The sequence below is a fragment of the Sparus aurata genome, chromosome 9, assembly GCF_900880675.1.
Source record: "Sparus aurata chromosome 9, fSpaAur1.1, whole genome shotgun sequence".
Lineage (NCBI taxonomy): Eukaryota > Metazoa > Chordata > Actinopteri > Spariformes > Sparidae > Sparus > Sparus aurata.
The window spans coordinates 25,751,317-25,774,762 of record NC_044195.1 but is presented as its reverse complement, the minus strand read 5'-3'; the positions used below and the strand labels follow the sequence as shown (position 1 = coordinate 25,774,762).

The 23,446-nt window shown below is 40.2% G+C and overlaps 1 protein-coding gene across 2 annotated transcripts in view; it reads right to left on the bottom strand.

Annotated features, from left to right (window-relative positions):
* The window catches only part of thsd7ba (thrombospondin, type I, domain containing 7Ba), a 169,378-nt gene that overhangs the window by 44,771 nt on the left and 101,161 nt on the right, over nt 1-23,446 (bottom strand). For both annotated transcript variants that reach the window (XM_030429404.1, XM_030429405.1), the window contains exons 11-14: nt 21,840-21,972; nt 19,994-20,097; nt 10,964-11,155; nt 458-724 (exon numbers count right to left, since the gene is read on the bottom strand). In XM_030429404.1, the coding sequence (XP_030285264.1) occupies nt 458-724; nt 10,964-11,155; nt 19,994-20,097; nt 21,840-21,972 (696 nt within the window). The remainder of the gene's footprint in view (nt 1-457; nt 725-10,963; nt 11,156-19,993; nt 20,098-21,839; nt 21,973-23,446) is intronic.

The following is a 23,446-nucleotide window of genomic DNA, read 5'->3' as shown; positions in this document are numbered from 1 at the left end:
TTAAGGTTCCTTGTCAGTTAAAGATGACGTAGATCGGTATGTCACTTGTTAATGATTGGCTAGTCAGTTCCATCTTTGTAACCAATCTCGGAACCCGCTGACTATCATTTGACCACAATTTAGCCTCGAGGGGCAACCATTAATTTTTCCAGGGATTCCAGTGAAGCAAGCAGATATTCACATAATGGATATCTCGGCTTCTACATCCACATACAATCCGATTGATAGCTTGAGACGTGAGAAGGGAGCTTCATTTATCTGTGACGGGTCTCCACGTGGACTGTTTGCCTGCCACCTGGTTAATACTACTCCAAATAGGACCCAGAATGCTTCCAATACCAAAGGACTGTCCTTTTGTATGCATTCATTTACAGATATTTGTTTATAAAGATTAGAAACCACCTAACATAAACATGGGCCGACATGAACTAGTTGAATATATTTCTCTGAATCTTACCTGAGTCCGTACAGAGTGTGGGGTCGACCAGGTGTCCCTGCTGGTCGATGCAGGCCACCGCTCTGTAGCGCAGACCCTGGCCACACTCCTTTACCTCCCGGTGGCTCATCCAGCCCTTCAGGGAACCCGGAGCTGAAGGATCAGGGAGGATGCAAACCGACCAGTTCCCATAGGGCTGGGACAAAAACTCATCACAGGGACACGTCTCTGTCTCCTCCAGTGGGTACGACTTCTCATTCAGGCAATGGTCCTTCTTTTTACTGCGACCTGAGTAGAAGATGGACAATAAAGGAAAAGTTAGTGTGCACTGAGTAGGTGATAAAAAAACTGTATGTATTTCCATCACTGGAATAGAGTGTAGAGTATGAGCTGCTGAATACATAATTAGATGTGTTGTTTGCTTTAAACATGAAACTATAAAATGCAATGACTTCTTTTGATCAGTTATTTATGATCATTTATAATGCATTCTTAATCTTACAATGTCAGCAGGTCAGCAAACTGGATCACCAGTAGTAACTATTATAAACAGAGCTTAAATTGTTGGATGTAAGTGAGGCCCTACCCACCTCTGATTGGTAATGTGCCTGTTAAGTAATGTGCATCTGCAACTCTTACCAAAGACTAAAAGAGGCAAGATGTCTCACTCTGTAGCTAAAACGGAGTGTTCAAAACAGTGTGAAAATAGATTTTTTTTTAAAAATGCAGTATGTTAACCTATTCTACCAAGGCCGCAAAATAAAAATATGAACCTGAAAATTGGCATAATATGACCCTATCCTCTAAGACAAAACTTTAGGTGGGTAGCCCTGTTGTTGGAGATGCTGGCCTCACTGGGCTGACATGCCAAATCAAACTGTGTCAGGCCAAACTGGAACATGTGTACAGAGAAGCCTCGATGTATTTCATGTGCTTTTAGCTTCCAATCTGATATTTCACCTTATGCTGTGCTGACTCTTAAAGGGGAAGTAGCCACATTTTACGTGGATCTCCAATAGGCGTTGATGGTAAATGGTGTCAATTTAACAAATAAATTCCTCACTGCATGCTTTAATCACCAAGATTGCTGTGTTCTCCTCATGTGGGGCCGTACCTGCAGTGCCTACATGTACCAGGATGCACTGCATGCAAAAATACATCCTCCCTATGCATTTTTTGGGATGCAAATTTAGCTGTTGGAAATGGAGCTAGTTTACAAGCAAGAAAAAAAGTTTTGTTTATGAGGAACAACACATCCTGGCTGCCCAGAGGCAGAGACTAGAAATCCAAGCAGCAGTAGCTTGTGGTTCTTCCTGACTACCAACTAAATCACTGTTGATGGAAACAGATTTTGCTGCAGCAGAACTCAGCCCTCTTGGTCGATATGGCACAAATAGAGGCATTTATAGTTTCAATTGACTACATCAAACATTGACTGTAGAAAATAGCCATCAGCACTGACTAGACATCACTTAAAATTTGGCGATTGTCCCTTTTAAATTAATTCATTTTTTGTTTACCACTTTTCACATCTGGTTTCATTGCAGACGGTCAAATAAATGGCTTTCTCTAAATGTGTGGTTACACAACACAAAATGTGAGATAATGTAGGTGTTGGACACTCAACTCAGTAGTTCATCTTCCCTTCTCTTCCCTTTATTTCGACCAGATTTCCTTCAGGGGGATCTAACATAACAAATTAAAAGCCTATCAGAGCTTTAAAGTGCTCCATGACTGGTAGCAAGGCAGCTCCTTTCTCTGTGATGCATGTTCAGAAAGAACTCCAGATGACCCCTTGAAATGATTTGTGCTATCTGAGAGTATATTAAACTTTAATTCTTCTCTTACATTAAAGCAGCCTGGGAACAGTGCATACTTAATGTCTGTGTTACACATTACGAGTGTACGCTCTAAAAAGTTTGATCTGAGTAATTATTTTTTCCCCACACAATACAGAAGCAAGTAGAATTCACAACATAAACAAGATCGTCTTTTTATTCAACAAAACAACAATTTCCAACTCTTGCATGTCATTTGCATGCAAATGCATCTTATCTAGGCATCGCACGTACAGTACAGCCATTGTGTGTTACCATGAAGAACAGGGAGAGTCAAAACCGCTGCAGCTGTTCTCCCACTAAGAAGGAAATACAGAAATGCTTGTCTGCTTAAAAGTCTCCTGCCTTTTTTTTTTTTCTTCTCCTGGTGCATATTTATTCCCTCGCTTCCTGCTTCATCCAAGGCTTCTCACCAGCATGAAGTGGTTACTGTTTATTATTAATGAGCTTCACAGCTGTCCATGCACTGTTATATCATTAGTCGGTGATGTTCAGCTCAGGAGGTATTTGATGAGTAAGTGCTGTTAATTCTTTCTTTGGAGAAGCCACTTTCCCTCAGTCTGCCTTGTATCTTTTAATATCATTTAATAACTTCACATATTTCCTGTGATGCTTTTGTTAACCCCTTGTAGCAGCAGAGTTGCTGGTTGCCAGGTGATACCCGGATGCTTCCTTTTAATGGATAATTTGGTGTCAAAATATTTCAGTGCAATGCAACAACACTAGAAACATGTCATCATTTTCCCTTTCCAGCTCCAATTCTTTTGTCTAATGAGGGTGAAAATGAATTTTTTATTTCAAGCTGAAGACCTCCATTAAAACCTCCATTATGACTATTAGAGCTAACCTCTCAATGCACTTCACTTCAGGCTTCAAATAATTAATCCTGTCCATTGTATCTGATGGGTATTAATAGATGAGAATGAGCAGGAAAGCATCACAGCAGCGGAGAGGCATGTGTTCTCCTCAGACGCTGTCACTTTCAATATCTGCACAAGTAACAGATACAGCCTGTCAAACTGTCCGACCACTCAAAAATCTTCCTTGTGATTGATTGTCTGCTTCGCATCATTGAAGAGTATTATATGGGAGAGCTGTGATGTTCTGTTCCCATATATATATATATATATATATATATATATATATATATATATATATATATATATATATCACGCTTCTATTGTCTTCTATTGGGAATAATTCTCCCCATGATGTGAGACGTTCTAACTTTTTCTGAAACATTTTCAATTTTGTCTTATTTTCACAGTAACTTTAGGGTCCTGACACACACCAGGCTGATGAGAGAAATCATTCTGATTGGCTGTTCAACTAGGCGAATCAATGAGTAGGAAAATGTTAAAAGAAAGGGAAATTCTCTTGATCATGTCACTGTTGTTTTGAGTATATAGCTAATTAAAAGTAGCTATATTAATGACAGTGGTGTAAAAAATGTCGCTGCTTTATCATAACAATGGTTTGTATAATGCTAAATCTTTTTTTTTATCTAATGACGAATACAGACTGCCGACGCCTGGTGGTTTGGAGAGTTACTTCCTCTTACGCAGGTGCAGAACGTAAGCTAGTTGGACGTAGACTGTTGTATTTGTGGTGTGTTCAAGTGCAGCTTTTTGCCAAGATACAGGCGATGTGAGGCAGTGCAACAGTCCGCCTTTGTCGCCACTCGTTCTTTAATGCCGGTTTCGGTGTGTCTGGACCCTTAAAGACATCGACATTTGATGATCTAAATGGGTGTTGGTAGCAACCAAACATGTCTCCCAGTGAGTAATGTTGTGTTTATGTTGTGACGTGCTGCAGAGTATTGTCACAGTAGCGGGTAAAGAAGAGTCAGAAAGTCGCGCATTTGAGTAAGTAAGAAATGTGCATGTAAAGTTTGCCAAATTAGCTCACAATAGCCACTTTAAGCTAGTGGTCACAGCAGAGCAAGTAAGGCTGTAACAGCAAAACCCCTTAGTGTAATGAACCGAGGAACAACTATTTAATGGTAATCAAACTTTTCCTTTGTAAGAGGAAGGGTTTCATTTTTCTCTTTCTGTAGTTGCATAGTCTTGATTTAAAAGTAGACAAATAAGAATGAACCTGCCTTATTCATATTGGACACCTGGTATTATATTGCTTTATGTTCCTGCATTTAAGTGGCTATTTCCTTATTGTTTGGTTAAAATGAACCCTGCTGGTCCCAACAGAATAGAGCTGGAAAAACACATTGTGCAACATGCATGTGTGGCCTTAACAAATTGCAGTGGGAAATTAGTATGTCATTGTCTTAATTGTGGCAAAAAACCTTGTTTCTGTACTGTACATTAAACTCAAACACGAGCCTAGTGGAAGTTGCGCTGCAGGTTTCCCAATCCTGCTACACTTGTGCGCCCCTATCCGTTTCATGGATCCTGGGAGTCCTCTGTGTCCTGTGCGCCCAATGAGCAGCCCATCTGTTTCTGAAGTGGGTCTGATTGCAAACATTCCTCACAGCATGTGAACTCACTGCCACCGCACTGCAATTCACCAACAATCTGTTCAATCTACGACACTGCTGGTGTTTGATTGAGGAGCGCCAGTGTAACATCACTTCACTTTGACAACTACATTAAAGGCGAAAGCACCACATAGGCTAACAGGCATCACAAACAATCTTATCTAAGTGTGCAATATCCAACCAGTTCCAACATCATGCATTTGAATAAAATGTTTGATCACTAGAAGACTTTTTTTTGATTTCCTCTGCTCATTCCCCATTAACAGTCATGACACTCTGCAGTCCCCTCTCAGAAGTGACCTGAGAAGCATCTGCAAATGTTGACTGGGTAATGGCCAGGCCACAGATGAAATAGCTTCGACAAAGATGTCAACAGATAGACATAACTGAATAGTGACGTGTAAACAGCAACCTCCTTCATTCGATTTGATAAGTGCATCCCACCTTGGTCTGTCATTGATCTGGTTAACATTTTTCAAACTGATAAAAAACACACTGCCTGTTCAAGAAACACTGTTGGTGGCAAACGAGACATTTTATATTTCAAGTTATTATCAAGGTTAGGTCTGTAAGGTGGTACACGTTTTGTGTAATTATAAGAAAGATTCTGTTTAATCAAAGAAAATATTCTTTTTCATTCCTGTAAAGGTGTTAATTTGTAAAACACGGCCAAAGTAGCTCTAAAAATACAGAGGGCAGCATGTCACCTGAGTTACTGAGAGCTGCTGCTCCTTGCTAGCTGTCCTCCGCACAATCTACGACAACTCAGTTTTTTAATGGAGCAAGTGCCTCTAAAGTTTGCCTGAACAAGGACCTCAGATCAGAAGGGGAGCCATAAAGGGCAGCGGGGCTCAGCTCAACCAGGTTTAGTAGAGAGTGAGCACAGTTGGAAACGGAACTGGGAATGAACAGCCCCCAACACCAACTGAGGTCAGTATAAAGTCTGGGGATACAGTAAAAAGGTGGTTTACTGCTTTTAACCAGGACTAGGAAGCAAGTTTTCTGAGTTTATTTTGTTCACTTTTCACACCAAGCTGACATATATCTACCAGCTGAATCTACAGGGCCCAATCATCATTGGAGCATCGCCTCTTGACATAGTGGCATTACGAGACAGGACGGGTCGGGGCTAGCTGGTTAGCATCATAGCTTTAGAGGACATAGACATCTTTGACATAACGTCCATTTTGTTTCTTGACATTCTGCTAAAATATTACTTCATTTTTTTTTTTTTTTTTTCATGTTTTAAACTAATATTCTGACCATACCTTACACATTGTTGCTTTAAGGGTCATTGTAACTGATTATAATAACATCTTAGGAGAGTGACATACAGGGGGATCCGGTAAAAACTGAACTTAAAACTGTCTTTAAAGACAAACTAAAAGAAAAAGCTGTTCCAACATCTAAAAGCATTCAATCATTGTAATGAGTGCTTATATTGTTCACAAAGCACAACTGAAAATATGGACATTATTCATATTGGTACGTGTATTTTCTATTTTCTACACAAATCCCAGAACAGTTGGCATACAATTAATGTCATAAAACAACAAGTCTCTCTATGCAATTGTAGTCGATCTCATTGGTAGTATAATGCCCGACAGTAAAATCCATGTACGGTGACAACGGTGTGTAATAAATCCCAGAGAAATCCTTTTCCCTGCACCCCAGCTTAGTGCTATATGTTCAGTTGGGATAACTTATTTTCCCCCGACCTTTCTCGGAAATTTGAGTGGATTTTTTTCCCGTGTGGGTTTAAATTTCTCAATCGATATATATTGTGCAATCAATATAATATAAATTAACACATATGTATGCTATCAGACAGTTAGAGAGCAGAAACAAAGTCAAAGAATGAATTCACAGAGCACATGGAGTAGAGAGGGCATGAGATCAGAGAAAAAACGGAACCACGGAATGAAATCAAATCAATTTTGTTCCAAACGGCAAATTGACCGTTAGAACTACAGTATTTCTATAAAAGGCCAGGCTAAGTGGTACACACAAGGTACTTAAAAGCTTAGTCTGACAAAGAAGAGAGTCGGAACAATTCTGAATGGCTGAGTAACAAAGCTGGATAGTGTAGCTAAACCATTTATCTGCAGTTAAGCTCTTACAGCTCCACGCACAAACTCTGCTCTCTGATCTGTGGCAAGAAATAATTCACAGAACTTAACGTCTGAATACACATACAACAAGTCAACATGCTGCTTCGGAGAGAAATTAGCTACAACTCAGCACTTGCCAATAAAGCAATGAGAAACACATTCATTTCATCCTGACAGGAGACAGATTCAGATTACGGCTAATCTGCATAAATGTGTGTCATTTAAAACATCAATAAATCATTACCCCATTAATGTTTGGGCGTCCGTGTAATTAATGTAAACAAAACGATAAAACTGGCATTTGGGGCAAGCAGAGTTGAAGTTTTCAGAGGTCTTGACAAGGAGCGACATCATAATTGCAACAGCCTTGAAAATGAGATCTTAATTTGTGTTTCTGCCACTTTCAATCGTCTTTCAAGCTGTCATTTCTTTATTGTAACTATATCAGCACATCAGAATCAGTTAAAGATATATATGCTGTTTCAAAATGTTAATGCAAATCATCTGTCAAGGATCATATTAGTCTATAAATATGGTAATTGCCGCTGTGGTTGTGATGCCTGGACATGCGACATACACTGTAAGGGAGTCACAGGTCTTGATTTAACGGGTTTATCCCTGCATGCATTGAACAACATGCAGGAGAAGCAGCGTGCACCTCTGACCACTCCATCACAGGGCTAATAGCAATCCCTTCTTTAAACTGCCTACGCTGTGCCGGGTCATGAGGGGATTAATGTATCCATTACATGAATGACTGGAAAGTATTTTCCAGGCTATGGTCACTCTCTAACATTTAGGGCACTATTAAACTATCGATCGGGTGGCGTCTAAAGTGTGCGGCCCAAGTGCATTTAGGGAACGTCCAACTCCCTTTATGCGTGTATGCCTGCCTATGGAGCTGCATATTACAATCTGAACAGAGAATACTGCAACACTGTACACAAGTACATTTAGACACACTTCCTCATACCAACACAAGTGAATAGGTCGACTCCTAAACAACGTGACCATTGCAGTTTTGTGGTTTAGGCTACAAAACTACTTATGTAACTTCAGTGTACGTGAAGTAATGTCACTATGTTGGTAAGAACTTTGACTTCTAATGTCACACTGGGCAGGAACAGTGCTCTCCTGAATGAAAACCCTATGCTTGTTTGTCGCCCTTTGTACTTCTTCCCCTCACTTCCTCCTCCCAAAAACTGTCGATATGGGTCGTAATAAACAGTTTTCATAGGCGACATATTGTCGTTTTTCTGATGAGGACATGCTGACATCTGCTATTTACACAACGTGGGCACTGCATATGAAAATGACAACTGTGTTGGTCGGAAACTCTTGATGACACATTTGCAATGGGCATGAAACAGTGTTTGCATGTCTGTGAAATGGAAACAGGTAAAGAAAAGAAAAAAGATTGCTGGCTGGCAGTGGGGCTTACCCCTATCGAGTTGGCATCAGCTGCTAGCGCACGACAAACCCCACCAAGGCCAGCCTAAATGGTATTCATCACAGACATCCTTGTTTCCAGTTTAATTGTCGTTTGGCTGGTCCAACCAGCAGACAAATCTGGAGGTATTCGCCTCAACAGTTCTCAGCAAAAAAGACACGTGGTCAAACAGGTGTGGGCTGTCTCTCTCTCAGTCCAAAAGCCCGAAGGTAGCTTAACAATACTGCTGTGCATGAGCACTAAATACACCTGGCTGTCTGAGTTAATTGATGAGCCATGTCCACTCAGCCAGCTTCTTTTAATCTTTCAAAAAAAAATCCAAGTACCTATTCTGCAAATGGCGTACAGATGTGTATTCTAGACAGGTGTTGACAGTCTACATATGAGGCACACACAGATGGACAAACATATCCACACCTATGGGCAATTTTGAATAATCAGTTCACCTAATCTGCCTGTTTTCTTTATACTGTGGGAGGGAATCAGAGCACCAGGAGGAAACCCGCATGGGATAAACATGCAAATTCCTCACAGAAAGGCAGCAGCCTCCCTGTGGACTGAAAACCAGAGCAGCCTCACTTTAAAGCGACAGTGTTAAATACTACGCCACCCACTGCTGTCCTTACACGGATAGACTGCCACATATATATACAGTATCCGGCTCAATTGACTCATAAAATGCAAAACGCATACAGATAACAACAAAACTCTGCGCAGAATCAATCACACGGGTCTGTGAGTGAGCCGTTTAAAAGTCATAGGTGTAACATCAAACCTTTGAATACAAAATCCAATGATTTGCATTCGTGTGTGCGTGTGTGTTTGTGTGACAGGGAGGGGGTCAGGCAGGGATGTCGGAAGCTGTCAGAAAAGTTAACATTCACATATTGCTGAGGCGTGGCTGCTCTCCTTTCAAAGCCCTCGATTTGTTTTACTTGTAAACAAACCATTGTTACGGGTAATAAGTGGCACGATACGAGGGAGGTTATTAAATTATGACAACCCCAAAATTATATACACAAACCTCAGGAACACCTGTCATGATATGCTCCATGCAAAACCAAAGGATTTATATTCCTTGTGTTTACTTAGTCTGGCAGGAATACCTTGCCAATTTCCATCCTTATCTTCATCCATTAGTAATCAGGCTGTTGTGTTTATACCGTAACAGCCAATAACATATGCCAACTTTGGTTGATGGAGATTTTTTTCCTCCGCTTCTCGGTATTCAAACAGCCTTTTGGACCTCCAGAACGACTTTAAGTTTAGACACGCAAACTATGCGGCTGCACGACTCCAGGAGGTAGTTGTATCATCTAAGCAGAGGCCTTGGTGAGCTGCCAACTTCCTCAACCACATCCTCGAGCTTAACACCCACAGTGGGTTTGCTTTTCATCAATTTACCTGACGGAGAAATTTAAAGAAGTGTAAAAGTTGGCATAAAATAGTTGAAAAATGGATCCATTATGACCATTACGACCCTCTGAGCATGAGCATGCACTTCTTTTTTCAAATGAAACCCGCCACTGAGCAAAAGGCTGATTTCATGTGTTGGATTCTAAGAGCGTTATAGAAGGAGACAGGGTATGTTTACTACAGCCCCTCCGGCATCAGATCAAATATTCATGAAGACAAATAGTATCCAGCATGGTCCGCAACCACGGCATGTAATTCAGATTTCGCCATCTGCACTGAAATAAGGGATTACAAGCTATGAGAGACCTAATTTAAGACCTGACATAACACTGCAGGGACAGTAGGAAGTTACAGTAGATTGGACTGGATGCTGCTATATATGTCACAGCACAGGGGCTTTTTTCAGCACATAAAGATCCTCTGCAATGACGACAACCCTGAAAATGATGGAATCACTTTTGGAATGAGTGTACAAGGGGGTTAGTACTATGTATTCATACAGGAAGTGATAATTTCATTTCACTGTGTGGTGCGAACATGAAAAGAAAAAAAAAAAAAGAATCTGTCACATGAGGTGGTAGAAGTAAATTAAAATATCAGACACATCATTTGTTTTAAGGTGACTTTCTCAAAATAGCTTCTTACTTGTTCCTGCACTTACGTGTGGGGGTTGAAAGATGAGCACCAACTCATGTGTTAGCATTGTTCAGTTGCCACAATAAAATTTTATGTTTCTGCCAACCACAGTTATGTTCGACTTTACTTTTTCTAATTGTTGAAGCTTTGCATTTGTCTCGGTTCAATGTTCAATGCTGTGCTGATGCTCTGGTTAGGTTTAGGCACAAAAACCTATTGGTTAGAGTTAGAAAAACATCATGTTTTTGCTTAAGATACCTGTTTTGGTTGCCAAAAAAACAGGGACTGAGATGTCCGTCACCTAACTCCACCACCATCCTCTCCAACTCCTGACATGGAAGTCAGGTAACAAACAGGTACTTTGAACTTTGAAGTGTTTTTTGCCTGAACCTAACCAGAGCACAAGCACAGCAATGTCGTGGAAAAAAAACAAGATTTAAACATTTATTCTGGTGTCTAGGTTGGTGTTTATGATAGTTTGAAATGTGTGATCGATTAATCCAATCATTCTTCGGCTGGACATGCAAGGAGCGTGAGTGATTTCTGTGTCTCACAGCCGGTGAATAAAAGTCAAGCCTTTACCTGAGAGGGAACGTTTGCGACTGCGGGAGCTGCCACATCCAGCACACTCGGAGAACTTGGACCAGGTAGTTAGAGTGCAGTCGTCCTTGCAGGCCACCCGGCACTCTCTGATCTGAGGGGGCAGGGGGCCAGCCCACCGCAGGCATTCTGTCATATTGGCCGACTCACCGCTCTCCTCAACACAACTGACTCCTGTGAACACAGAGGGGAGGCGAGACTGTCACTCCAATTATACGAGACAATGCACACGGAGCGGATCGCATCTCACCAAGTTAAGTCATCCTGTTCAGTTATCTCCAGTATTGTTTGAATTCTCCCTACAGATACGTTCATGGTCGTCCGTCCTGGAATAACCCCTAATTCAAGCAATAGCTCATATTCACAGTTTGATTGAACACGATCAGAGAGGGAAGGATCTATTATTCATCTTTTTTTTTAGTGTTTGGTTTAATGGGTTACGGGAAAGCCATTTCATCATGGCTATAAAGAACATCCCTGTGTAGCTTTCATGCTCACATCTTGTGAAATGCTAATTCAACACCTTCATCTGACTAAATGAAATAACTATGATTTATTGCATGAAAAACAAACATTGACAGAATCGGATTAACGCGTGAGCTAAACACTCTTGATAGAAAGATGTATACACTCTCTGATCAGTGTATAGGTATCTGATCAATGAGGGATAAAGACATCCCTGTGCTGTAGCGGCAGTTTGTGCCCGTGTGTGCTCGGAATAATTATCAGGTACTTAGGACACACAGCGAGACCAGATGGATAACTAAACACCTGATGTAGCATCCAATTTATCGCAAACAGACTTTCTAGTCCAGTGTGGCTGCTTTTAAATTTGGGGAATACCCCTGAACATGAGTGTTGCAATTATTTGATAGATCTTACATCATAAATGAGAACTATCAAAGGGAAGTAAGTCCACTCTTTGTCATAAAAAGACAGAGCTAACTGTGGTCTGGGAAGAAAGTGCTCACTTTAAAACAAATTGACAAAAGGAGGCATGAGGGATTGATATGTGCAGTGCGACGGAAGGGCTACATAAGAGAGCAAAACTATGGCTTTAAAAAAAGAGAGAATTGTCCTCGTTCACACACAGAAAATGTGAGAAATTCGGCACGTCACGTGTGTGTTCGTGTGCGAGCCATCTCCCGGAATACTAACCACAGTAGATTTCCTGACACCACAGGTTCCCTCTGTAGAGTAGATGATTTGATTTTGGAGCGCCTTGCTGCATTTATTTGCATACTAATGAGGATTCCTGTGACTCTAGCATAATGTCTTCGCTTCAAGATATGCATTTTTTTTAAGACATTTGTGTGAACATATAAATATTGGCTTATTGATGCACTTTTTAACTTAAACCTCGCTGCGTTGCCGGCTGTGTTTTTACCACCATATTGAGCAACACGCACGCCTTTTGTATTGGAACTTCAAGTATATCCTCCAGTTTGATGTCTCTGATGTCGGTCTTATTTTGCAAAAAACAAAAAACTGAATAATGCATTTTGCGCTGTGTCTCAGTGTTTGATATATCGTGCTGCTCGGTTTAATGAATGACTCAAAATTGCAAGTTGGGGACACAAAAGATCCAAATCTCCACCTCTGGAAGGATTTTTAACCAGTTTGATTTCAACAAAATGTAAAGCGAACAGACATCTTACTACAGATCAGCCTTCACTTCTTTATCATTCTTGGGGGAATTACACATTCACTTGACTGAATCATTTTTGAAGAATGTGAACTGGTGACAGTAGTGTTGTGAATCAAGTGGCACATCTAAATTCAAACACTCCCTGGATAAAGATTTTCTTGAAATCTCAGGCTGCATAAAATTTGGCAGGGAAGTTGGTGGAAATAATAATTATGTGACTGTCAGAGCAGTGGCTAAGAATGTAACTAAGAATATTATACAAGTACTGCACTTAAAGCCCCCCTCCAGTGTATTTTGGCATTTTTATTATATTTAGTATTTTTCTGAGTCCTTTCCTTACAATATTGATGAGCGACACTGTTTGCCACTAATTGTTTTTTGGACACACAACTTACTTTTGTGCTCAAAGTAAAAAAAAAAAAGACATTCGACTGTAAAGAAACAGGGCAGTGTGAGACAAGAAGAGATAGATCAAGTGTGATGTCTGGGTGCTTTTCACAACTTTGCTCAGCACCGGCTAAGAGGAAAGTGACCTTAATGACAAACCTAATAAAACAGTGGTAAACCTGGTTAATTAAATAAATCTCATAGAAAGAAAAAACGTGAGCATATGAGCAGGCGTCGACACTATGCTCCTTTTTCTCTGCTCCGTTTTTGCTGCTTTGTCAGGCGTCAGCGACTGAACGGTAGCAGTCGATTGGACCACAGCGTTCTTAAACTAGACATTAAAGCAGACGGACACTACACAGGACATCAATGTTCAAATACACTGTTCTCTCATGGACGCTCTGGGATTCAAGTAAGGCAGCGATGCTGGTGGAGAAACGCCCCCCAACGCCTCCGCGTCTTTGAGGATTCACTGATATACAAACATGCCTTTAATCCATTTTATTGATTTCTATTTGACTTTTAAATTTTGCCCTCTGACAAAAACAGGTTGGGTTTCTACATGTCTGCTGAGGGTGTGTGGGATGGTCATTTACATACGAGGCCTCGGCAAAGGCACCGAAAGCGAGGTGATAGCTATTACTGAAGTGCATTTACGTAACATTCACAATCACGGATATAAAAAACAATCCTTTTGTATTTTGACATATGCGTTCGGGTTAAGGAGCGGTGACACCATGGTGAACCCTCAAAGGTGAACCTTATTTTGCGTTAAACAACAGATCATTAACAGCTGCTGCAGCATCAGTCCAATTAGCACCAGTGTGGGAATAATTACGCCTCCCTGTCGACATTTACCTTTGTCCGTTTACCTTGAATTGTCTTTTCTCTTACCCAACCTGATCCACTAGTTACAGCCTCATTCTGTCACCCCGAGACTCTTTTATTAGACGAAGCCCAGCCCCCTGCAAGTCCCGACATTCTGATTGTGAACTGGGTGACATCCATTTTTAATATGATAATTTCAGCCTGTGGTTACATTTATGTGGCCTTTCACATCGTCTCCTCGAAGATTTTTTGTCTTGGCGGCGCTGCCACTGACAGGGATTACCTTTAATTATACAGTTATTTAGGATTAGAAAGGTGATCACTTCTGAGGGGCCAGTTGGAAGCGGGATCTGTGAAGAGGGGCTGTCACACTCAACTTTTAAATATAAATTGCTTTTATCAATCTGACCCGGAACTTGTTACATTTTCCTGCGATTACTTTAAAAACTAGGATTTCTATCCACAAAAACCTCCCTAACATCGAGTATAATCTTTATGTTAATTCATCCATATTGCCCATATAGTGCTCTTCTATGTGCAGAGTAACGTGGATTAGATTCATCACGGCCATTAAGACTCCCTGCAGTTGAATATGATCAGCATGACTCATTTTCTATTGAATAATTTTCCCAAACAGTTCCAGTTCTACTCAGGGAGGGATATGACACATCCAGCTGGTAGCGAGCCACAAGTTGGCAGAAATTAGACACAGTGTGTTGTAGTTAGTGTGAAATCCATTGGCTCATTGCACGCTTCCAAGTTATCAGCTACAACTTCATATATGCGCTTCAGAGATGCCTGTTCTTTTTCGGTGAAAGATTTCCTCTCGGCAAAGCGAGGATCCCTCCTCTTCAAATCTTGTCTGATTTAGTAATGCCTGTTATCTGTGACCCGAGGCATGTCAGGTCAGCGCGAGCACCTCAACCCACACCTCATTTTACACTCGGTCAGACATTAGCATTCATTCAACATGCAGCCTTGCATCCGTCACGGGGGCCAGACGCACACTGGAGATAGGGAGGAAGCATTTGCTCAAGCCAAGGGCATATTGGCTTTGTAAAGCAGGAACCTAATCACGCGCACGCGTCCCAAACTTGGCCTTGATTGTAACCTTACAGTACATGTCTAAGCCAATGTTTCCGGTTTGATACTGGGCTGAAACTGAATGGTCGCTTTTTGATTTTTTTTTTCCTGTAAGGGCTGTCTGAATGCGTCACGCAATTTTCAATCGAAAACCTGGCAACAAAAATGATGCACACCTCAAGGAAGATAAAAGACACATTTTTTTAGGTGCTCGTTTAGGAAGAATGTAACCAGTGATACAGCAACTACTGTAGGCATACTTACACTGTAAGGGTAACTAAAGGTGAAACTATCGAACAGATCATAGATCAGTGCATTACACGTGGTACAGTTTGTGGTTTGATGCATTTCCCTTCACTGTTCGTAGACGCAAAGCCCAATCTCCGAAGCAAATGTGGTAAACGGCGTCATTTAGATATATCTGAAAAAAAGCATGCATACCGACGAAATCAATGGAAATAGACGGAGTAGCGGCACAAATAGAGAGCTATTATTATAACAGAAAATGGAAGTGAGTTGACTCCATTTGTCTACAGAAGCAGGAGGAAAAAACGAGACTTGAAGAAAAATTCGAGAAACTGACTTTCTGGTAATTTATGAAACCAGCCTGTCAGAAACCAGAGCTGTGACATACAGAGACACAGGAAGTGTCACAGCAATCAGATGGGAAACACAACCATTGGCTGTTTGTGGCAAGACATAATTACACTCTCAAACACTTTGGACACTAAGGATAATACGTGTAAATAACCCTTTTTATTCTTCAATGTTTTCCTCGTACTGTGATATGTTAATGTGTGGTAATCATTCACAGTAGAATCAATGTAGAGTTAAAGAAATTAACCTAGCCTAATAATAAAACCAGGCACAGGATTTGTTTATAATGACTTACTCCTGACTTGTGAAGAATGTAACAGATGTATATTTTATAAAATGGCCAAAAGATACTATCATCATCTATTTAAATGCCTAAATAGTCTTGGCTGAGTAATTTGTGATCTTTTGTCTCAACTTTATAAAGCCCTGCAGACTACAGCCTTGAAATAGACTTGAAATAGCTGATGAGTTTCTCCATTAAAACACAGCATTGCTTTAAAGAAGGATCACTCATTTTAGGAAACATTTAACATATGCTGTCATACTTTATTGTTTTTGTTTCCATTTGATATATCCTCTTCATTTTATTGTTATTTCATCTGCCTTTTATGTTTTGATTACTCCTTGTTGAGCACTTTGTAACTTTGATGAGACATTTAAGTGTTACTTAAAGAAAATGTATGACCATTACTATTACATTTTGGCATAAGCTCATCATTTGCCATGTTAACTTTAACTCATGATACACCGTTTACAATATGTCACCCAAGGACGAGTTATGATGAGTGATTCATCCAGTCAGCATAGCCGTCTATCATATATCTATGGATAAATTGGGCTAGAGCAGATCTGCTAGTCGAGGAGGTTACGGGAGGTTTGCAAAAGGACATTAAATACTGCAAACCCCACAATTCAGCTGAAAAAAAAATAGACTGCGGATGCATTTCAGATTGATCACTATCCAGTGTTGATCAGATTGCCCACCTGTACCTTTAATTACACTAATTAATAACACTCTGGAGCAGGAGAAGCTTTCCCCACATGCACCGTCGGATGTAAATGCAGCACTAGTGCTGATATAGTCTACACAGTGAAATGCAGAGGAGAACGTGAGAGCTGGCCTATATTTTTGGGGCGCAAAACAGGTTGAGTGTCTCACATGATAACACTGCACAACCTGCTTTTTTCATATTTAGCTTCTCAATGAAATGAAGTGTTTTTTAGTAGATACCATCTCATGCTTGGCTCCCACTGCTGGGAGCACAACAACCACAGAGAATACCAAGTGCATGAAAAAATAACAAAATGTCGAATATTTTGAGGGTAACGGAAATTGATGTCAAAGACACAGATAAACAGGAAAGCATAACACGTTCTAAAACAGGAAGTGAACAATGAATAAAGCATAACCTGATGCTGAAAATATCATCAAAACTGCACACTGATGAGAATAATGACATGAACGCAACAAAAGAAAATAAAGCCATGTCTCTATCATATCATCAGCTATTATTTAATCCAGACTACATTGTACTCTGTGCCGAGTGTGGGCTGATGATGGCATAGACACATCTTTAAAGGTCCTTGAATAACATCATCATGAAACCCCCTGCTATAACTTGCTGTCATTAAATCTGTGATATGGCCTTATTCAAAGTTTTTATGCCCTTTGTTTGGCCCTATTCCCAATCACTGTGCCCTAATTAGGCCCAATTTGACATTTATATGTAATTTTCCTCAAAATGAGACAGTGAAAAGGAAACCCTGGCCACAATCTTTGTTTCTTAAATCGATATTTAAATTCAGTCTTTCCACCGAATGCAAATTCCAGACTCACACTTGAGTTTTTGAAATGTCACAGGTATTTAACTTAGACATTTTCTAATCATATTCAAATAGAAGGCTTTAAAGGTCAATGAGGGTTGCTCTTAACCTGGGAACACCGCAGACACTCACTCCCTCCCATCCTCGCCAAGAAGTCATCGACACTCACTCGAGAAATGTCAGTCACAATTATACCGCCTAGTAAAAGTGAGCGGCTGAGCAGAAATGCTAGAAAAGTTGTCGCAGTGGCACAGAAAGCCCCCCGAAAAACTTCACTCCGATCGCCTCAGTAAATTAGATAGAACAGCCAGTTTCTGGGATTTATTGGGACATTTGCTTTTCTCTAAATAAGTCTGAAATGATCCAATTAACACTCTCTGGCTTTTTAACGATTTGGGCCACTGGCAGCCGCTCTCACAGCTCCACTTGGGAAAAAAAATGGAGTTCTTCACCAAGGACAGTAGGCAGAAGTCTGCATCGAACAAAAACACACACAACACATTCAGACTCTCAGAAAGCATCGGCAATAATGAGTGGTAATTACAAGGAGACAGTACAATAAATGATGCCTACAGTAATGGCTGTATCATGATACAGGTAATCATGCTGTATGGGACAGACTGCAGACAATCAACAGATCCAGACACGTCCGCCCACAGGTTTCACAGAAGTAAAACAGCTGTGCTCTGGCTAAACTTTCATATAGACTTATACAAAATATTTTCTGACCTACTGATCAAAAGTGTTGTCTCAAAAATCCACACATAAAATGTTGCAATCCAACAATACCACTCAAAATCTACATTCAGCGCACCTTATGCTGGGTTTTTCCTGCTTGTGTATTGCGATGGTAAGGTTCGTAAATACTGTGATTCAAATACTCAAAGCAGCAAAAAAGAGAGGACCAGCTGACCAACACACACACACACACACACACACACACACACACACACACACACACACACACACACACACACCGCAGAACTTAAACAGAACTTGAAGAGAATAGCTCGGTGCTCGGTATCTTTCATCTCAAAAATAGGATGTCCCCAGTCAAGGTCTCTGAAAACAGCGGCTGTCCCCAGAGCTGAGGATGCAGCAGAGAGGCGGCTCTCCGCTGCTGGAAATATCGAGATAACAGCAACACAGCGAAGCACCCCGCCTCCCCCTCATTTTGTTTGTCTCAAAAAAAAAAAAAGGCACGAGTTAAATTTGCTTTCAGAATAATTAACTAATTCATGTGTAACCCAGACAACTTATTAAAATATAAAGGCCGTGGACCATATTTATTTTTCATATTATATTTCAGTGGACTGTGGGAATGATGGGATGGTTTGGCTCACAGTGTAACGGCGACGTTTTTCTATTCATTCAATGAAGAATCGGTTTTGAATCAAGATTCTAGTCGTAATCCAGTTCACTGACATTCTATTAGTCATGATAAGAACTAATGGGGAGATAGTATTTAGTCCAAGGCTTAAATTTTTTCAATACATTTATCATCAGCAACATCTGCTGATTTAAAAACACAGCCAGGCTGCACTTAGACTTAGACCTAAGGCCCTGTCTTACCACCGGGACGAACAACTTTTATAGGGAAAACTCTGTTAGGTGGTTTCATTAATTCGGGGCCATAGGTGACCCACAATATGCTTTTTACTTTGACCTGCCAGGTGTTTTTAAGATAAAAAAAAAGCTAGTTAAATATACGGGAGAGTATTAGGGCCAGGGATGAGGGGAAAAACAATCAGAGGAGGATGTTTTTTTTCTTTCATTATGCACTTCAATAAAAAAGTCGAAATGTCGAGAATAAAGTTGAAATACAATTCCGCGAATAAAGTCGAAATGTCGAGAATAAAGTCAACTCTTCTGGTCCCCCAAATCCAGTTAGGGGAGCGGCCTGGGAGCGACTGACAGCTATGCATTAGTCATGGTTAGCTGGGATCCTAGTGCCACTTTGCATCTTAACAATACAATACAATGAAAAACAATGTAGTTTTAGTTTTGGCTCTCCAAGGGGAAGAGTTTGGGACCGCCTGATTTAGGAGAACCAGAGGATTGTATATAATTTCCGTTCATGGCTTTGCTCTTATTGTGCTCTGAATTAATGAATTGTGTTTTGTGAGTTTATTCTTATTGTTGTTTTGCAGACTCTCTCAGCATCAGACTTTATAACCCCGGATTGTCATGTTATGAAGCACGTATTTATCGTTTCGCCTGACACCTCTGTTGTGTGAGATAAACAGGCTGTTAAAATGTTTTTTAAAAACTTCATTGTGCGAGTCAGTCCGCACAAGTGTCTGCGGTTATTGTGTGCATCAAGGCTGATTGTTTCTTTTCGAGCGGCTGAGATGTGTTTGTGGCCATCAGACTGGCTGGCATTCATTAATAAGAAACCGGCGTTGTGAGATGTGATCATCAAGACGACAGACGTAAAGGTTCATCTCGTTCCACTCTCCGGACAAATTGCCTCTGTCTTTTATGTTTCCATCACTTGCTTGTTAAAGGAGCAGATCTGAAAGGGCTATTAGGTCTCATTAAATAAGGGGAGTAAATAGATGGAAGAGCAAAGCTTAAATGGCGATATAGCAGCAGCTGACAAGTGTAGCGATTAGAATAGTTCAACAATGAAAGCGAACACCTGCCTCTTGTTTCCAAGCCCTTCCCGCAGGCCTCCCCTGGTCCGGGTAATCCACGTCGAACCGAATCTGGAACCAGAATACAGCTGTGCCACTTGTGTGTCCTCCACCTGCACGAAAACACACAGGGAGACGACTTTGGAACGGTAGTGTGTTATTACAGCTTCATTTACACAGCAGGGAAAAAGCTTCCCTCCAAGATTCAGTTCTGTGCTTGGTCTGGACCACATGCAGCCGACATAATAACTCTATCTTGAAAAATAGAATGGTGTTAAAAAAAAATATGTATTCATTAGACACACTTAAAGGAACTCACAATCACAGTTACCCCCGGCGATTACATTTATACGTTTTCTTGAAATAAACAGCATTTATTGTGGAATGTAAGGGAATTAATACTGATTATCAAAAGGTAGGTAGAGACCGAGGCCCTTTATTTTAAAGATGTTCAACAATAAGTGGTGAAATACAAACTGTGCTCACCATTAAAAAAAAAAAAAATGGTCTCAGTAAGTAAAGTAAAGCATTATGCAACATTTACATATTCTAATTTGTTAACTGGATGATGTTTATTGGACTCTACCTACTGAACACTCTGCTTTTCCAATCTGCATAATGTTATTCTAATATAAGCCATTTTTTAAGGGATGTTTGTGTATTACCAAATTCACATTCGATACTGTAAACACTTAATAATGTCCATTTCAACTGTCTGAATAATGCTGGGAAAAATTTGCAAAAATCCGCAGGTGATCTGTATTTTTATAAGCTTTTAATGATTAACTGATTATTGATTAAGTTGGTAAGCAGCATGAAACGGCCAGATACGCAGCCTGCATGAGCGGCGCTGAACTGCCAGCTATATGTTTCTACATGAGGTCTGTCATTGATCCTGATCAGAGGAGATGATGACTTGACGTCCTGCTACCCTCATTGAAGGAGAACAAGAGAGAAAATAACTGTCGTATATATTCTCTCCATGTCTGTGACATATTCTACAAATACAGACACTGAAACAGTCGCGAAAGGCTGGTATAATGTCGATATGACTGTCTGCAGGTCGTTTTCAGGTCTACTTATGCTGAGAACATTGGCGTAACATAGAAAATAAATAGGTGAGACGATCATGAGCTGTCTGCCACCAGCTGTTTGGCAGCTCTGACCTGTTTACATGGGCATATTAGTATTGTATTAGTATTATAATATGACTTACAATGCTTAAGGAGACCACATCATAAGACTATTTAGATTTTTTTATGTGTGTCCATATACTGCCAAATGACTGAGAATGTTTTTTTTTAGCCTGTAATGTCAGACTTTTGTTTAATCTTTTATTGACCCAGAAACTGCATACTTACGCACTGTTAATTTCTCATCACACAATAACTATCAAAGATGTCAGTCAGTCAATCAATCAATGTCGATCAGTGACTTTCCTGATCACATTAACAGCAATAACCGATATGTTTAAGAGGTGTACAAAATGGGCTTTGTTATATTCTGACAGCTTCGGTGGTTGTGGCAACGTTTCCACGTGACGTTGTTGCAATTCAGTTTATGTCGCTGAACACAGACATGCCTCCATGTTAACCATTATAACATTACACTGTGAGCAGCATGACAGTATGTGTCATTGTCATGGCGTCTGTTCTTAAGGCCATTATAAAATAATATATAGACATCGCAAATATTTCCCAACAATAATTTGCTCTTGTGACCCCGATTACTTGAAAAAAAAAGGTCCAACACAGTCCACTTTCTTCTCTCGTGGTGCTTTTATACAGCTGATAAATAAAGACAGCTCATCCTTGAATAAGAAAGGAAAATGGGTGGTTATAAATTATGCTTTTACCTATATACTGGACATACAGGAAGTGATTCACACTCTCTTTCTTCAAACAGTGTGTCAGGACACTCTTGACCTCCATTAGCAGACCTCTGAATGATGGTCCTGTATCGCGACTGCGTGGCGGCAGTGGCATTATCTGTTGAACAAGAAACACAATCTTCACTGAAAGAATGCATTAGTAGCACAGTTGAATCCAAGTGAATGTTTTACGGGAGGAAGAGACAGTAAAATGATACTGGGACAAATGGCTGACATATGTAGTATGAGTGAAGTCAAAGTAGTAGGAACAATACCACCCGTGCAGCCTGACATCTCTGAGAGATGGCTATGAAACAGATCATTTTAAAGTTGATCTGATCCTGATTAGCTTGCCCTTGTGGCTGGAATGTCCTCCACTTCGCTGCAGTCTGTTTTCGGACACATCACATTGTAATGGCTTCATTTGGCTCCCGCTCCAAGGCTCATTACACAACACTAATTACTAAACATTGAAAATGGTGCAATTAAGAAAGTGATTACATCATCAGCAGACCCAATGGACTACAGCATATTTACAGAGACGAGATGGCTGCACACTTCTTTAAAAAACAATTACATACTTTTTGATTTCCAAAATACTTACAGTACAAATATTGAAAGCCATTAAATATCCATTTTCCTCGTGATGTGTCAGCTTAATGTAATGGACAGTTAACACTGTCATTTACACTTAAATGTAATCATTGAATACACCACGGACATTAACTGAGAGCACAACATTTTCAATTTCCAGTCTCTGGTGACACTTACTAATACATATATTATACGATACAGTAAGTACCTCGTATATTTCAAAGCTTTTACTCATACTGTGTCCTGCTGCTGTAACAACTCTAGATACAACAGTTCAATCATATAATGTTCAGAGCTGCAACTATCATTTTCATTTTGGATTAACCTTCCAAACAAAGGAAAATAGTGAATTTCCCAAAATGCAAATTATATTAGAATTGCTTTATTTGTCTGACCAACAGTCCAAAACCCCCCAAAATGTAATTTTACTATATAAGAAACAAAGCAAAACTGTCTGAACTAGTACAATGTTTTGTAATTTTTCTTGAGAAGTTACCTTCACAATTCATCAATTATTCAAATCTTAGGCGAGTGATTTTTTTGTCAATTAACTAACCCAGTAACTGGCTAGCCATTCGACGGCTGTGGCTCAGGGCAAGAGCCAGTGTCTTGTTATCAGAAGTTCGCTGGTTTGATTCCCCTGGTCTGCATGTCTTTGGGGAAGATCCTGAGATCCTGAACCCCAAACTGCTTCTGGTGTGCTGGTTGGCACCCTGCATGGCAGCCACTGCCATCAGTGTATGAATGTATGTATGAATTACTGTAAGTTGCTTTGGACCAAAACATTGGCTAAATGTATGTATGTTGATCATATATATACATATACACCATATGTAATGTGTGCTATTTTGATGAGGATTGGATTCACTCGACCTCTCGCATTTCTCATTTCTCTTTACAGAAATGGTCTTATTTACAAAAAATCCCTCCATCACCAGTAAGCAATGGATATCTGACACATTTTCTAAAGGTTGTAGAGGCATAAGACAATTCATAAG